A 17613-nucleotide genomic window follows, 5' to 3' on the forward strand; every position below is an offset into this window, starting at 1 on the left:
AGTTCTGTCATGCCCTTAATTTTATAAAATGGTTCTTTGGCACCCATTGTTTTCACTAATACTAACTACTACTAGTATAATTTAGTTTTAGAATTCAGACCCATATTGTCTTTGAGGTGCTCAGCTGTATTAGGTGGGCAATGGCTTGCTGGAGACAAAGCCACAGTGTAAATTGCCAACAGTAGCAGAGTCCCACATCTGCTTTCAGTTACCTTCTAACAAGAAGTTGCTGTTCTTTAATCCAGGGCTACTTTGAAACTGTCAGTCAACCCTAAGTAATAGAAACATAGCACTCAAATTCTCTGGTGAGACCCTCTGTGGTGAGGTCCCCAATTCATTTGCTGGTGCCCAATTTGAGCTGAGCAGAATGTGTGTAATATGAGTGTCTCTCTTGTGAAGATCCCTCAGGGCTTGATGTACACATGGTCATAAATGGAAAAAGAGAGCTTTTACATAGTTCTCAGCAGTGCTTTGAATTGGTTTTAATCTCCGTCACATAAAAAATATATCTTTTAGATATAACATTCCATTCAATAACACTGAAATGACCCTTCAACATGGTCTCTTGAGTGCAAGAAAAATAAAGCACATTAGCTCATAGTAAAGGTTCTGTATAATTGGGGGTTAACATAATAGATAAAGAACTGTAAAACTAAGAAGTTGTTTATAACCTGAACTGATATGAGATATGTTGGAATTGTAACAAGTAGGAGTGATTTTGTTCTTTTTCTTAGTAAGTCAAATTGTCATAATAACTTTATCTCTCACCTTAAGCCTATCCAATTATAACTTGCAATGTGAATTTGCTCATGCAGTTAAATATAACATTACAATCAAAACATTTTTTTCTCAGACTGATACTCTTTCCTTACTATATTATAACTAACCATTTTGAGAAGTTTATGACTATACAAAGTATGAATTGTCTGTAAAAGATCGCAGCCCAGCCATGGAATGCGGTCACTCACCAACTTCTTTCTGACCTTTATTTTGTTCTTGCATGTCTCTCAGTCGCAGTCTTCTTTTTGTATCTCCTAGTGTTTTTTTGCCCTGTTACATTCACCTCTTCACATAATTTTGTTCTTAATCGCAACCATTTTTCTGATCTATCTGCAGTAAGCAGATGGTACATTCATTCAAACCACTATACTGTAAGCTTCTTCATTGCCTGCTGTTGTGACATTGGTGTTGAACTCCTGGCAGTGTGTGTCAATCCCTGTGTACATTTGTTTTAAGAGATAACAACCTGCACCCAGGTGTGTAGTTCTCATGCTTGCACCATGCTTTGCAAATAGTAGCTGACACAAGGACATAAGCTCTATATAATATAAATATGGACAAAATTTAAGTTGGAAAAGTTTCCAAGTAAAAAGGAAAGAAAATATAAAATAGCACATATCATGAATAAGTATTTTTAGTGTCATAATAATTGTAACAAATTGCTTTCTTAGACATAAGGACAGATGAACTTTATTTTATATTTTAATACATATTATAAAGAAGTGCAAGTATAGGCTGGCTTGAGCCATTACCTTTTGAACAAATATATGTTGAAAATGTATTAAACTGTATCTTCATTTTTAAATATGTTTTATAATTATAATTTTATTCAACCCAAGCAGGAGGTCATAAAGCTACACTTTTCTCAGTGTTTCATTGAGTAGTTTTAGGGTTTCAAGCTTTCCTAAGAAGTCTAACTGAAACAATAATGTAGTGTTTAAACAGAATATATAAATTATTCTAGCAAGGTTTTTCAGAGAAACCAGGAAGTGGTTATAATGATGTACATTCGGGAATGTAAAGGTACAAATTACGTGATCATAAAAGCACTTAAATGAGTTGAGATAGATTAAAAAAAAAAAAGACAGGAAAACCTTTCTATGTCCAAGGGAACCTTTGCATTAGATCTTCTTTCCAACTAGTGACATGAGATAATGCTTGTAAACTAAAAGCAGTTTTGACATTAATATATAAAACAATTCCTGAATTGTAACATAATATTTGAAATGTATTCAAATTTGGCTTTAGTAATGTTGATAGCAATAAATACAAAAACATTTTTTAATGAATAAAATCAGTGTGCATGTCTCAATACCTATTCAGGGAAGTTATCTTGACATGAAACACACACGCACACACACGCACACACACACACACACACACACACACACACACACACACACACACACACACACACACACACACACACAGGGGCTCTTTGTATCAGGAAGACATAATGGAAAAAGGTCTGGTGATGCTGAAATAACCACTGTGGTTCAGTAAAGTCCCAAAGGGAGTGCAAAAGCAAACAGTTGCACAACCTTTTACCTCAGTACACTGAGTATATAGTAGGAAGAACATCTCAAGCCCTAAAGACTAATGCAGAGTGCTTGACTAGTTGTCTGCTGATAAGGATAATAATTACAGATTTGTTTTAGCTTATTTTAGGTTAGGTTAGCTATACAAAAGAATCATTCTAAACCCTTACACACCATTGTTTTAAGAATGTTTTCACAGACAGTTATAACTCTTCCTGGACCCTCTGAGAAGTACCATGTGTCTCATATTACACAAAGCATGCCTTTTACAACCTTAAATGTGCAGACATTGTTATTATCCTATAAATATCTTGCATTGTGTTTGAACTAACAGCTTGCTAACATGCAAGTAATTTATGAGTTGAATAATTTCTCTGTGTTACCAACATCTGGTTGGAACTTCTACGTGCTGCAGCAGGCAATCTGTTTGTCATTGTAATTTTATGGCAGGACCAAGTTGGACTAAGCAGCTGTTCCTTAAATGTATGCCTTTGTGTTCTGACCTTAAACTCTCACTTTCTTTCTCTTGCCCTCTTACAGACTTAAAGGCATACTGATTACCCTGCAAGCCTGAGCATCAAGTGTTGCAGAATGAGACATTTGGTTGTGTGTATTGGTGCACTGCTGGCTTTAGTGAACATCTTGGAAGCAAGGCCCAGAAAAGGTCATTATAAAAACACCAAGACATTGAAACACCGTGCTATAATTTCTTTAAAATTTATAGATACAATTCTGATATCTGATATTTCTGATAAAAGTAGACTCATATTAGAAATTTTAGAAAAATATTTATTTTCTATGTTGGAACTAGTGTCTAGTTTTTTCTAGTGTGCATTACTTTAATTTACTAAATTGTGAGTGTTTTTTTTTAAACAGGTAGTTAATTTGTTCATGTTTTACAGGGCCAACACTGTTTACAACTTCCACTGTTTATCAGTAACTTCTACTGATTATTGCTGCCTCATATAGCATTCAGTCTAAACATTGTTTTTTGTGTGCACAGATGGAAATGAAAAGTGTAAATCTGGCCCAGTTGACCTAGTCTTCATAATTGATGGCTCACGCAGTGTTCGGCCACATGAGTTTGAGACAATGCGCAAGTTTATGATTGACATTATCAATGAAATGGACATCGGCCTTAATGCTGCCCGTGTGGGTGTTGTTCAGTACTCGAGTCAAGTGCAGAATGTCTTTTCCCTGAACAAGTTCAGTACTCAAAAGGATATGGTCAAGGCAATCAAAGAGATCATTCCACTGGCACAGGGTACCATGACAGGCCTGGCTATCCGTTATACCATGAATGTGGCATTCTCTGCTGAAGAGGGTGCTCGACCCAATGTGCCTCATGTGGCGGTGATTGTCACTGATGGACGGCCTCAGGATCGTGTTGCTGAGGTAGCCGCTGCTGCTCGAGAGTCTGGGATCGAGATCTATGCTGTGGGAGTGGCCAGAGCTGACATGACATCCTTGAGAGCCATGGCATCACCACCTTTTGAAGATCATGTCTTCCTAGTGGAGACCTTCGATCTTATTCACCAATTTGGGCTCCAGTTCCAAGACAAGCTTTGCAGTAAATTTACTTTTCTCATCATGTTTCTACCACAGTAGCCATACAGAAAGATATTCATATATATATATATATATATATATATATATATATATATATATATATATATATATATATATATCAATGAACACCAAGGCACTGAATTAGAATACAGTTTTAATTAGAAAAATTTGGAAATAAATGTTTAAGAAAAAAACATTGACAGACACTGTTCCACTATATGGACTATTTAGGTGATGTGTAATGTAATGGCAATTATTAAACACATTTTTTATAGATGAATATCTGGTTATCATGCAAAGCACACACATACATGCCCTTAATGTCCCTTTTTCTTAACTTTATATTTCAACTTATATATTTTGTCAATATATTTTGTCAACATTGATGCATTTTTTTAAGCAATCTAATTAATTGTTTAAAGCTTTTTTTTTTTTTTGCATCAAAGCAGATAGCAGTTGACTTTAGCCAGCACAGAACCACAATATACTGTAGGTCTTGTGTTAATCTTAGGTAGTGTGAAAATGTTGATTATTAGTATACAAGCCTTTTAATCAAATGTAATAATAATAATAATAATAAGAAGAAGAATAATAATAACATTTTTGCTCATAATCCAAACTGAGTTCAAATTATATCTAAAGAAATTTAATTGATATGATTCTGTCTGAGTATTAAAGCAAGATTTCTTTTTACAGAAATAGATCTTTGTGTTGAGTCTGACCATGGCTGTGATCATATCTGTGAGAGCTCTCCTGGCTCTTATCAGTGCCTTTGCCTGCCAGGTTACACACTCCAAGATGATGGAAAGACTTGCACAGGTGTTTTTAGTATTTTAGTTCAAAGCTGATAGAAACTGTGCTTAAACAAAACCGAAAAAATAATGTGAAAATAATATCTATACAAAATCTTTAAAGTTATTTGAAGATTTATGTACTTTCTGTTGTATGCTTACCTTTGATTTTAGCCATTGATTTGTGTGTGGAGGAGAAGCATGACTGCGAACAAATCTGTATCAGTTCTCCTGGGTCTTTCAGCTGTGACTGCAATACAGGATATACACTCAATGAAGATAAGAAGACCTGCAAAAGTTAGTGACAATATACATATATTTACAGAGATTTGTTTTCGCTTCAAAAGCAATAGTTTAACCAGTAGCAGACACAACTGTGATTAAATATATAAAACTCTATGTATGCCTAAATATATTACAGATATGACATTATAATTATTGTTATTATCAGCCATACAAATTAGTCTACAAAAATATAATTTTGAATAACATGATAGTTGATTGAAGGCCAAGATAAACTGCTAAAACAAATGTTAAATCGAGTGTTACTCTGGCTTGGTTGGATTAAAAGCCTTTAGCCACACTGGCCCTTTCTGGATAATAGTGAAAACTGCTAGTTTAAAGGAATATTTTTTTTTTTTAGTTTTTATTTATTCATTTATTTTTTATATACAGTTTAAATGCAGATTTATAAATACCAATATTTCGAATTTTGGTGAAAATGTTTCAGTGATAATTATTTTAAACAAATATTTTAACTCTAAAACTATATAAAAACTATACAGTATATCCAAAATAAACACCAGAAACATAAAAACTGAATGAATATCATATCATCATAATTGTATCATAAATAAATCAAAATGTTTAACATTTTGCCAGATATGGATTTGTCAAACAAACAAACAAACTTTTAATGTTTTAAATTAAAATGTGTTAATGATGTATTTAGCAATAAGGACATCAATCAGATATAACATCATAATAATGATCCTCTTCCACTTCTCCACTGTTCTATCTTTATGCTGTTTATTCCAAAACCTGAAAGTTGTTGTGGGTCAAGAGTGGAAATGCTTTTACTTTTTAATTTTTTTATTTTACTCTATTTCTGGAGTTTCAAATGTTTATTACCTGACAAATGTGCCAAGTGTTTTAAAGATCACCAAACTATCGATCACCAAAGAATCACCAATCTTAGTCATTTAAGATTTCTCCCCAGTCTTCTGCAAAACTGACAGTTCACCATTATCCTTTCAAGTTTGATTTCTTCCTGGTGGGACAAGTCTAATCCAAGTCAATTTACAAATTACAGAAAACAGATCCAATCCAATTTTAAGTATTTAAATATTAATATGATGTTTAATTCAAAACAGCAAGGGAGTGTATTTTAGATAAATAAAATTGTCCCAACTAGGAATTAGAATAATTGAAGAATAATTGAAAATATTCTTTTTGGTGGTTGATGTTTTCAAATACGTTCTACAAATGTTTTATTTGTTACACTTTTACTATTCATCATTTACTATTTTTTTTTTTATTACTTGTTCCAGTGATAGACTACTGTTCATTTGGAAATCAAAGCTGTGAGCATAAATGTGTCAGTGTCCTTAACGGCTTCAACTGTCAATGCAAGGATGGATACACTCTGAATGATGACAAAAGGACCTGCACAAGTTAGTAAAGCTAACAAACCAATTATGCTTTCCTTCTATTAAACAATAGACACATTAACACCCACATGAATAAAGGAAGTGGGTATACTAAATAAAAGTAACAATAGTCAGAACAGAAATCATAACTAGTTTACTTGCTTTGTGCTACATATGATGTAATAAAAAGGTCATCTCAGCTCTCGACACCTGTCAATGTTCAGGAAATTTGTTTTACAGTGTGACAAACTGTTCATTTACATATTTTCATTGTTTATCATAAATATGGCTTGGTGTTTCTTTTCATTTGTAAAACTTCCTTTTCTTTGATATTTGCTTATTTAACATTTTATAGACTTTTACATATTATAGACATGATTCATTAGTGTGCTGTTCTAAAGCCTGAGTATACTTGTTAGATTTCTTTTAATACGTATTTCACATATAAAATAAGATTTTGTCATTTGTATTTGATAGGGTTGATAAAAATCTCTTCATATTTTATATCAAAATAGTTGTGTTTTGTATTTTTGTAGTTTTAAAATACTGTAAAATACTTAGTAAGAAGTCTATATGATGACATCATAGAAATGTAGCCTCTGATTAGTGCCTTCTCAGTAGTTTGCACAGACTTGTTGAGATCAGAACAAAAAAATAAATGCATATAGAAGAAGTTGGTCAAGGTAAGAAATGTGCAGGCTGCCAGTTTTAATATTGGTAATATAATTATTGTTATATGTTGTTGCTAAAATGTTTGATTTCAACTTCCAAATAGGTATTTGGAATCCAATGATTGATATATAAATATTTGATTGTGGAATATTGTACACTAATTGAAGCTGTTTTACTAATTAGACCATGATATTGCAAACCATTTGCATGAATGACTGCCTGACACATAATATATTATTATATTTATGATTAACAATCAAATAATGTATTAGTTAGAAAGTAGTTGCTAAAAATTTAGGTTCTATTAGTTGTCTTTTTATGTATGACTTGTTTGTCATTGAGTCAGTGTTGCTGATGCAAAGTAGGCCCTTCATTACCAATCACCAAGTAACTAAATTAGGATACAAATATAAGTAATTTGCATACTTCTTCGTCTTTCGGCTGCTTTCGTTAAGGGTCACCACCATAAGTCTCTTAATACTACCCTGTCCTTTACATCTTCTTCTTCTTCTTCTTCTTTCGGCTGCTCCCATTAGAGGCATGTCTTTACTCCCACATCCATAAACCTCCTCTTTGGTCATTTTCTTTACCTCCTTCCTGGAGGCTCCATCCTCAGCATTCTTCTATCTACCCATGTCCCTCTGCACATGACCAAACAATTTCAATCGCACCTCCACCACCTTGTCTCCAAAATATCATTCATGCATGATCCATCTAATAAACTCGTTTCTAAACCTGTCCATCCTTGTCACTCCCAATGAAAATATGAGCATCTTCAGCTCTGACACCTCCAGCTCCGCTTCCTGTCTTTTACTTAATGCCACTGTCTCTATACCGCACAACATAGCAGGTCTCACCACAGTCCTATAAACTTTCCCTTTCACTTGTGCAGATACCCGTCTATCAAAAAAAAAACCCTGACACTCCTCTACACCCACTTTACCCTGCCTGCACTCTTTTCTTTACTTCTCTAACACACTCTCCATTGTTTTGCACTGTGGACCCCAGATTATTAAATCTATCCACCTTCACCACCTGTATTTACCACTGCAATTTCCACCCTTTTAGCAAAATCTACCACCATCTGCCCTTCCACTTTCCTCTCCTTAAAGCCATACCTACCCATTACCGGCTCATCACCTCTGTTCCCTACACCAACATGGCCATTGAAGTCTACCCCAATCACCAATTTCACACCGTCTACCACTTCATCTATCTCCCTCCAGAATTTTTCCTTCTCCTCCATCTCACAACCCACTTGTGGAGAATAGGCACTGATGACATTTACAATCACCCCTTTAACTCCCAGCTTCATGTTCATCAGAAACTCTGAACACACAACAAACCTACCTTTCTCCGCTCCGTCATATCAGCTATCTTTCTCTCTTTACCAGTCATAGTACCAACATTTAAAATACCAACTCTTAACTTCACTATCCTACACTTCAGCTTTCCCTGCTGTCTCTGTAGACGTCTTCCTCATCTCCTTCTTCTCCTTTGGCCAACAGTAGCCCAATTTCCACTGGTAATCTGTTAGCTAACAATACCTGTGGCGGTTGTTGGTAACCTGTGCCTTGACCGATCCGGGATGAAAGTTGGCTTGTGCAAAACTAAAGGCTGGGTTAAGTCATTTGCAGACTGTTAAACATTGAACTGTTGTTTACTTTAAAAATAACCTTCATCTGGGAGATCACAGGGATATGTTGGTGAATATTTTATCTGTTAACTGGTTGCATATGTGGGATTTATTTCATGACTCGGCCAGAGAAAAACTGTTTCTATCAAACATTGTTTACAGTGTAATGTGAAGGATAGATCAAATAGGCCAACTGATGGAAAATTTGTGAAGAAATGTCATGCTCTGTTGTAAAAGTATTGTTTAGTATTGTTTAGTATTAAAATACACAAATACAGTAGTTTATTTTGATACATGGTGTGGCTGCTGTATTTTGGAGTTTATTTTAAAACATTTAAAGTAAAGGTATTTGGTATTTTATTTTAAAATACATTTTGATGAATCTTTGCCCAACCTTGCTAAAATTTGTCTAGATTATATTAAATAGCCTCTGTCATGGTAGAGCCATGGGCATGTATTGCATATATGCGAATTGTTGATTAAATTCCTTATCCATACTTATCCATCTAGTGATCGACTACTGCTCATTTGGGAATGACAGCTGTGAACACACATGTGTGAGTGTACTTCAAAGCTTTTACTGCCTCTGCAATGAAGGATACACTCTCAACGAGGATGAAACGACTTGTACAAGTTAGTGTGGGCAACCAAGTATCTCTCTCTCTCTCACACACACACACACACACACACACACACACACACACACACACACACACACACACACAACAAACATTCTTTGGAAATGTAACAAATCTAAAGTAAATGATAAGGGTGAGATACGCATCTATTAATTTTCTTGGAATTTTATTTGTAGGAGGATGAATCATATAAACATTTTTAGTATTTCTGGTTGTTCTTAAATGTACTAACTAACTATTAGACCATAACAATAAACCATTAACATGAAATGCTTAACTATTTTTGCTCTTCTGACTATTTCAAATTGTTGCCCTTCTGACTATTGCAAACTTTCTATTTTCTGCCTGTTCCAGTGATTGACTACTGTTCCTTCAGAAATGATAGCTGTGAGCACAATTGTGTGGGTGTCCTTAACAACTTTTATTGCCAGTGTAATGAAGGATACACTTTAAAAGATGATGGAATGACCTGCACAAGTTAGTAAAGCCCAGTCTTCTTTGAACAAGTGCCAAACATTTACATTTACAGCAGTATATTCATATGTGATGTTCTATTATATTTTATAAGATTGCCTAGGCAAATAATTTCCTCCAAATTAAAAGGCAACATTATCCTCTATGTTTGTGCTTGGATTGTATGTACCGCTTGCTGACAGTGTACACTGCTTGTTTATTCACTGTGTCAAAAGTAAACCATCTGTTGTGGTGATAGACTGCTGTTCATTTTGAAATTACAGTGTATTAGACTTTTGAAATAAAGGATACACTGTAATTCTTAATACTGGCTAAACAATGATAAATGAACCTGTAAATGTTAGTCTTTAAGCCCTTAGATCAAGCCTTCTCCCACATAAGCTTACAGTACATTCAGAAATTTTGGCAGACAATACACTACTTCAGAACATTGTGTATGGGATTTTTGTTTGGCGGATCCAGCAAGCACAAATAAGTGTGGGTTAGGCAAATGTGGCATCACAGTTAATTTGCAAAAGTGAAATGCATTGTCCAGTGTAAATAGTAACCTTCAAGTCATTGACTAACTTCCAGAATAAAGCCATTATTCCTGTTTACTTATTTTAGCTTTGCTCTGACATATGCTAATAACTGTGAAGCCGAGGTATGGCAATTTATGTCCAATCAAATAAATTAACCATTGGAACAGCACTAAAATCTGTATATATCAGAGCTGATTTCTGTGTAAGATAGCACAGGATGTGCAAAGCAAATGTAAAGAAAATTTTATTGATAAAATAAAGAAAGGCTGAAGGGGTATGAAAACGAAAACAGTTGAAAACTGTGTAGTCAGAACACACGCAAAAGAAAAACAAAAAAAAAAGAAATGATAAGAATCAGTATCACATTGTTAAATATTTATTTCACTTTCAATCTGGCTCAGTGTAATTTAACCTATCTTGTCCTTTTGTTCCAGTGATTGACTATTGTTCATTCGGAAATGACAGCTGTGAGCACAAGTGTGTTAGTATCCTCAATGGCTTTTCTTGTCTCTGTAATGATGGATATTATCTCAGTGATGACAAGAAGACCTGTACAAGTGAGAAGAAATTAACAAACACACATTTAGAACTTTGTATACATACATACCAACATGCATGAGTTTCTTGCATTCAGGGTCACCTGAAAGCAACATTCAGGTTCCCTGCGACATTATGCTTGTTCTCTTTCTAATTCCTAATTCATCATATACGTCATATAGATATTGTACTGTGTATTGCTGTAATATGTTATTTCTTGCAAAGTTTGTTATTGCTTAATATTCATTGTTGGGCTTTCACAGGAGCATTTACTCACTTCTTTTAAGACTGGCAGTTAAAAATACTGCAGATATCTCAAATGTTTTATGATTATCTCCACCTTTGATTTCAGTTGTTCTTGTAGCAGATTTACTTCCTAACATGCTCTCTTTTAATCCCACAGTTAGTGAGTTTAAGTCAGACTCTGGGCAATATTTTCTTTTACTATTGTTTATGAAGAAAGTTTTGCTTGAGACCTAGAGAAAAGTTTGGGAACAGAATTTCCTTTCTCTTAGAATGTTCCTTTGCTTAAGCCAGTCAATCTTAGCCTGATGCAAACCAGTTCACAGCAGCAATGTGTTATGTTTTTTAGGCAAACCTGCCTATCTAGAGGTCCACATTAATGTATGCTGGTGTTTTTACTTTGAGTAGTCAGACCTTTGTATTCAACTTGTTCCAATTTTTTTTACCTGCTGCAGTGCAGTTATCAGCCATGAAGCAGCATCTTTTAATCCTAGTCTAGTCTCCCAATAGGACAGACCATTTACTATGCCAATTTACCAGTATTTCAAGCAAATAATCATCTGTCATTAAATTATTAATAGTGCCCCTAGTCTGATTCTGGGATTTTCCCTGGCTGCAGTGATACATACTGTATTTATAAACTTAGTCACTTTTCATTTCATAAACCTTAATAAATCCTGTTCTGTCTTTGTCTTCCAGTGATTGACTATTGTTCATTTGGGAATCACAGTTGTGATCATGAATGTGTGAGGGTGTTAAATGGATTTCATTGCCGCTGTAATGAGGGATACACACTACAGATAGACGGAAAGACCTGTCAGGGTATGTATAGACCAAACCAAGTTCATACTTCTGAAATAAATACTTTCAAAGTGTCTATTTCTTCTTCTTCTTTTGGCTTCTCCCATTAGGGGTCGCCACAACGGATCATTTGTCTCCACACCCCTCTGTCCTCTACATCTGTCTCTTTCAAACCAACTACCTGCATGTCTTCCCTCACCACATCCATAGTGTCTATTTCCTGAATGTGTTCTTTCCTGAATACAATAATGACAATAATTCAAGCTACTGAAATTGATGCCAATGTAATCAGGTATTAGCTAAAAAAATAGATTAATTTACCTTAATAAAAAATATCAAATTGGAGGCACATAGGCATTAGGAATTAAAGACCTTTTTTATATACAGTACCAGCATTTTTGTTACATTTTATCAAGTTAGGGCTAAAGGTGATCATACTAAAGCCCGCTGGCATATCCATCTTCAAGTAGATAAATTGCTATAGAATTAACTACAGCACGCAGCATAAGAACAATTTAGATAAGAAACTTGAACAAATATGTATAGTCTGGATGATGGTTTAACCTGGATGCTTTAAAATCCAAGAACTGTAAATAAAATACCCCAGAGCCAATTCTACTGACTTATGGCATTACAGTCGCTGACTAGGTGAGTGAAAAGGAGGCCACTGAGATTTTAAACAAGTGCTATAAATCTTCAGATAAAATAAAAAATTAAATAAAAAGTGAAAACTAAGCTGCTGTACCATCTGTACAGAGACATGTTACAAAATGTGTAAAACTGGTTTGAAAAAGGTCATGATATAAAAAAAGAAACACAGGAATATAAATCCTTGCATTTTCTCTCAACAATTTTGTTTGCAAAGGTTTGGTGTATATCAGCACCTAGTGATTAAATGGTTGAATAGATGCACACTTTAACTAGGGGTTTATTTAGGCAGTGAGCAAATATGGCTCTTCAAGTCTATAACTTTTTATGTTGGCTGTAGTGGTACCTTTTTTCTTTACTTTTGTATCTTTATACAGTATCTACATTTCCTAGTGAAAAATACTATTAAAAAAAAAACAGATTAAAGGTAAATAATTGTAGTTGTAATTACCTAGATGTACAATAAAAGCTACAACCCCACTGACAATGAACTGTACAGTTTAATACCCCTTTCTGATATATATGTGTAAAATTACACATTTCATGTAAATTCCTGTTCTGTCTTTTTCCTTTTAGTGATTGACTATTGTTCATTTGGAAATCACAGTTGTAATCATGAATGTGTGAGTGTATTAAATGGATTTCATTGTCGCTGTAATGAGGGATACACACTTCAGCGAGATGGAAAGACATGTCAGGGTATGTATTTTAAAATGTCTATTTAATGTAGGAAAATAAAAGTTGGTGAAATTAATGCTTTTTGTTTTTGCAATAAACAGAAGCATTTTGCAGTTAAAATGTTTCCCAATGTTCTTTCCTCATTACAGGAATGACTCCAAAGCTATGTTTACCATGTATCATTTTACCAGAGCACTTAGGCTATTATATGGCTTTTCCAGACTTCCTTTTGCTGCTAAGTAACAACAGTGAAATAATCTTGTAAGATGTCCAAAGTTATACTCATATTTCCTCCCACCCCCAGCACAAATACAAACAAAAACATATGGCAGGTAAAAGCTAGCCCATCTTGATACATTCCACAGAAGAGTTACTATAGCAAAATATGCTGAAGAAGTTAATTATGTTTGTTATGATATAAAAATGTTGAAACACAATGCATGCTGCTACATAGACAATCTCAAATTTAATGTAAAAGGCCCATGCTGATCCCTGCCTACTGCCAACCACCTACAGTACAATGGCCATATGGCTTCTTATAGCAGGATAATCCATTCCGTGGTGGGTTAGTGGTGGGTGAAGTACACAAACCATGTACTTGAGTTAAAGTAGAGATACACTAGGTAAAATATTACTCCAATATAAGTTCTTCCTTTAAAACTTCACTTAAAAGTAAAAGTACAAAAGTATTTGCATTTAAATGTACTTAAGTATCCAAATTACTATGATTTATTTATGGCTATAATGTCAACTCAGTTTATGTGAAAATACTCTAATGTTAATCTTAGCACACCAATCTATTAATATGATATTAATTAGACAAACACTATTTGATATCTATTAATATTATCACGAGCCCAAAATCTTCATTTCAACTACTTAAAAACATCCACGGGTCTATGTAGCAGTTTCAGGTTTTCCTTCCATTTATTAGTCTCAAAATGTTATGCTTGCTGTTGAACTGATGCTGCATTGTATGTTGATGCTAAGTAGAAATCAAAACAAGATGAAAACAGATTGAATGCTCTACCCTGATTGATGTCTTGCAGCATGCTTGACCAGTTAAGTTTTTATCAGCTAATAAATAAAAAGAAGTGACTGATTTTTCAAAGTGTAGTAGAGTAAAAAGTAAGATATTTGACTTTGAAATGTGATAAAGTTAAAGTCAAAGTTTTAGTAAAAGTACAGATATGCAAAATCACTACTTAAGTACAGTAACCAATTAAATTTAGCTTGTTACTGTTCACCCCTGCTGCCCCACTGCTATATTGTCCAGGAGCGTTTTAAGTAACATGACTTTTAGAGTCCTTAAGAGTTTAACATGTTATTTACATGTAAATTTTCTATTAAAAAATGTTTTATTAAGGATACCTTAAATCACATGGCAGTTTTTACTTGTTTTTTTACTTATATTTTTTAGCAGACAACCTGTGTAATGTAGTAGAGCATGGCTGTGAGCACCAGTGTGTGAGTACACCAGGATCATACCACTGTATCTGCCTAGAGGGCCATCTTCTACAAGAAGATGGAAAAAGCTGTGGAAGTATGCACTGCATGCAACAAATCAGCATTACAACAGAATATTTGACTCTTCCTATTTTGATTTTGATATATCCACCTAGCAATTTTCCTTTTGAACAGTATACAGAAATACAAAAAAAAAAAACCCTATATAATATAATATATATATATTTTTTTAATTTTAGGCTGCAGATCATCTAACATTGACTTGGTTCTCTTGATTGATGGCTCGAAGAGTGTACGGCCTCAAAACTTTGAGCTCGTTAAGCAGTTTGTCAACCAGGTTGTGGACCAATTAGACATCTCTTCTCATGGAACACGTGTGGGTCTTGTCCAGTATTCTAGCCGGGTGAGAACTGAGTTTCCACTAAGTATGTACAAGAGCAAGGAAGAGATCAAGGCAGCTGTGATGAAAGTAGCCTACATGGAGAAAGGAACCATGACAGGGCTAGCACTAAAGCACATGGTGCAGAATAGCTTCTCTGAGACTGAAGGTGCCCGAGCTGCCTCAAAAAACATACCCCGTGTGGGGCTGATGTTTACTGATGGACGTTCTCAGGATGACATATCAGAGTGGGCAAAGAAGGCCAAGGAAGCAGGTCAGCCACAGCCAAATCTGTAAAACACACGTAATATAGTGTATCATAAAGCATTTTCACTCTTTGTGTTAGGATATGACTCTTTACATTTATTCTGTTTTACAGGAATTACAATGTATGCTGTTGGAGTAGGCAAAGCTGTAGAGGATGAGCTGAGAGAGATTGCCTCAGAGCCAGTGGAGAAACATTTCTTCTACACCTCTGACTTCACTGCAATTAGCCAGATTGCAGAAAACCTTAAACTCAATGTTTGTCCAGGTATATTTAAAAAGAGAAACTTTGGTCTCTGGAACGGAGGAGGGGAAGCATAAATAATTTGAAACCAGGCAGAGGAATTATAAGAAGAATGAGTCTGTAGTTTGCTTACCAAGAATAAATTACTCTCTAGCACCATCTGGAGGACATTACTTCAAGTGTATAAAATGCACAGAGCAAAAAAACTATACTGTATATTATGTATTGTTTATATTTAAAATAAACAATTTCAAATGGGTTTTTCCATTATAAAAATTTCTTTCTTTCTTTCTTTCTTTCTTTCTTTCTTTCTTTCTTTCTTTCTTTCTTTTTTTCTTTCTTTCTTTCTCTTTGTTTTTGCAGAGGAGAGTCAAGGTGAAATAGAGGTGAAGGACCCGTGTGCTTGTAATAGTCTAGTGGAGTTCCAGCAAGCTACCATGGTCTCTCTCAACCAAATCAACCAGAAACATATCCTTCATAATTCTGTGTCTAAACAACTAAAATAATTTACAAAAAAGATCACATTTTTATTTACACATGGAGTAGATTGTTAAACTTGGGTGTAGTCATACCATTTATTTAATGAGCTGAATTAATAATTGTAAGTGGATGATCTTAATAGGGACAGTAAGTTCAATATGTGTGTGTGTGTGTGTGTGTGTGTGTGTGTGTGTGTGTGTGTGTGTGTGTGTGTGTGTGTGTCAGAGTGAGTCTGCTGCTGTCCAAAGTCTTTCTAAAACTGGTTGTAGCTAGTTATATATTAGTGAAGTTTTAGTGGTTTGATAAGTTAATGATCTGAATTATTTTTAGCCCACAAAGACTTGTATAGGATATTCGGCTGACAGATTAGTTTTTTTTGTTCCATATCCTACTGCCATACTGCACTCCTTTCACATGAGAGAATTTATTGTGTAGTTTCCATACCAAGCAGATAGCACTGTAGTGATAGACCCTAAAGTTAACCCCAGTATCACCAAGCTGCCACCAAGCTGCCCTTAAGCAAGGAATGCATGCGTGCAATAAAAAATTTGGAAACCAGGAATGCTGGACAGACCAATGACCAGTCATAAAAACAAATGATGCAGTATTGCATCAAATGGCACCATCATATAGCTATCACTCCAAGTGGACATAGTCTGTTCTTCTCGCTACTAAAATCAAATCAGCCATTAGCCTTTCTTATGCAGCATAGCTAACTTAATGTTGTTTATTTTATCTCCATTAACATGCATTGTGTAGTTCTTTTCTTTTCTCCTCGATAAGTAGCATCTACTGCTCATTGTTACCACCAGTTAGTTACTTTCTAAATGTATTCCATATCTCCATAAGAGGTTATGTGGCAAAATTCATAATAGTGAAACAATGTCTGATTATATTTACTAAATTATGTACTGGCATTGACAAATCTAAAATTCCCTCGAAGCCCTTTCTTATCTTCTATACTTTACAAGATGGCAAACATAAATGGATGTCTTTGATTACTATCTGCACCAAAAATAGTGGGAGAACTGCATGCTTGGCTGATAAATTATTCTGGGATGCATAGATATTTACTTCAAAGTCTACATAACTTTGTTGAAATGCCACTGCCTATGTAAGCATGATAACTAGCACTATATTGGTCCTTAACTGTAACACTGTCAGTAATGACTACACGACTGGAGTATCTGGAGAAGGAGCTGCTCAAACGGAAATGAGAATCATTACATCATCTGCAAGACTAGAGCTTTCAGGGATGAGCTCCTTTTGGGAGGCACTTAAGTGATGGTCCAGACTGGCTCCAAATTCTACATAACCAATGGTCTTCAGATGTAGAATATATATATATATATATATATATATATATATATATATATATATATATATATATATATATATATATATATATATATATATATATACACACTGCATCTACATTATGAATCATTGTGCTAGACTATGAATATTCTGAAGTCCATGGTGGATGCAGTTTTCATTGTACCTTTTTATTATGTTTTTCCTCTTATATATTTTTTATAATTAAATATATTTATGATCAATATGTTATCATATTAGCACTGCTCTGTGGTGTACCATTCATATAT

At 34.5% G+C, this 17613-nt stretch overlaps 2 protein-coding genes across 4 annotated transcripts in view; one reads left to right on the top strand and one right to left on the bottom strand.

Moving 5' to 3' along the window:
* rbpjl (recombination signal binding protein for immunoglobulin kappa J region-like) overlaps positions 1–257 on the bottom strand; it is a 17768-nt gene extending 17511 nt beyond the window's left edge. Inside the window, exon 1 of the mRNA XM_046856563.1 lies at positions 213–257. The gene's annotated coding sequence lies outside the window, so the exon portion shown is untranslated. The remainder of the gene's footprint in view (positions 1–212) is intronic.
* Positions 1–17339, top strand: part of matn4 (matrilin 4) — a 21564-nt gene extending 4225 nt beyond the window's left edge. For all 3 annotated transcript variants that reach the window (XM_046856543.1, XM_046856549.1, XM_046856554.1), the window contains 15 exons: positions 2859–2982; positions 3322–3888; positions 4584–4706; positions 4853–4975; positions 6229–6351; positions 9146–9268; positions 9628–9750; positions 10703–10825; positions 11748–11870; positions 13074–13196; positions 14596–14718; positions 14882–15295; positions 15401–15553; positions 15893–15997; positions 17168–17339. In XM_046856543.1, coding sequence (XP_046712499.1) covers positions 2910–2982; positions 3322–3888; positions 4584–4706; positions 4853–4975; positions 6229–6351; positions 9146–9268; positions 9628–9750; positions 10703–10825; positions 11748–11870; positions 13074–13196; positions 14596–14718; positions 14882–15295; positions 15401–15553; positions 15893–15997; positions 17168–17226 — 2478 coding nt within the window. In that variant the 5' untranslated portion in view covers positions 2859–2909 and the 3' untranslated portion in view covers positions 17227–17339. The remainder of the gene's footprint in view (positions 1–2858; positions 2983–3321; positions 3889–4583; positions 4707–4852; positions 4976–6228; positions 6352–9145; positions 9269–9627; positions 9751–10702; positions 10826–11747; positions 11871–13073; positions 13197–14595; positions 14719–14881; positions 15296–15400; positions 15554–15892; positions 15998–17167) is intronic.
* Positions 17340–17613: the final 274 nt, after the last annotated feature.

This window comes from Silurus meridionalis, chromosome 1, assembly GCF_014805685.1.
Source record: "Silurus meridionalis isolate SWU-2019-XX chromosome 1, ASM1480568v1, whole genome shotgun sequence".
In the NCBI taxonomy this organism is placed as follows: Eukaryota; Metazoa; Chordata; class Actinopteri; order Siluriformes; family Siluridae; genus Silurus; species Silurus meridionalis.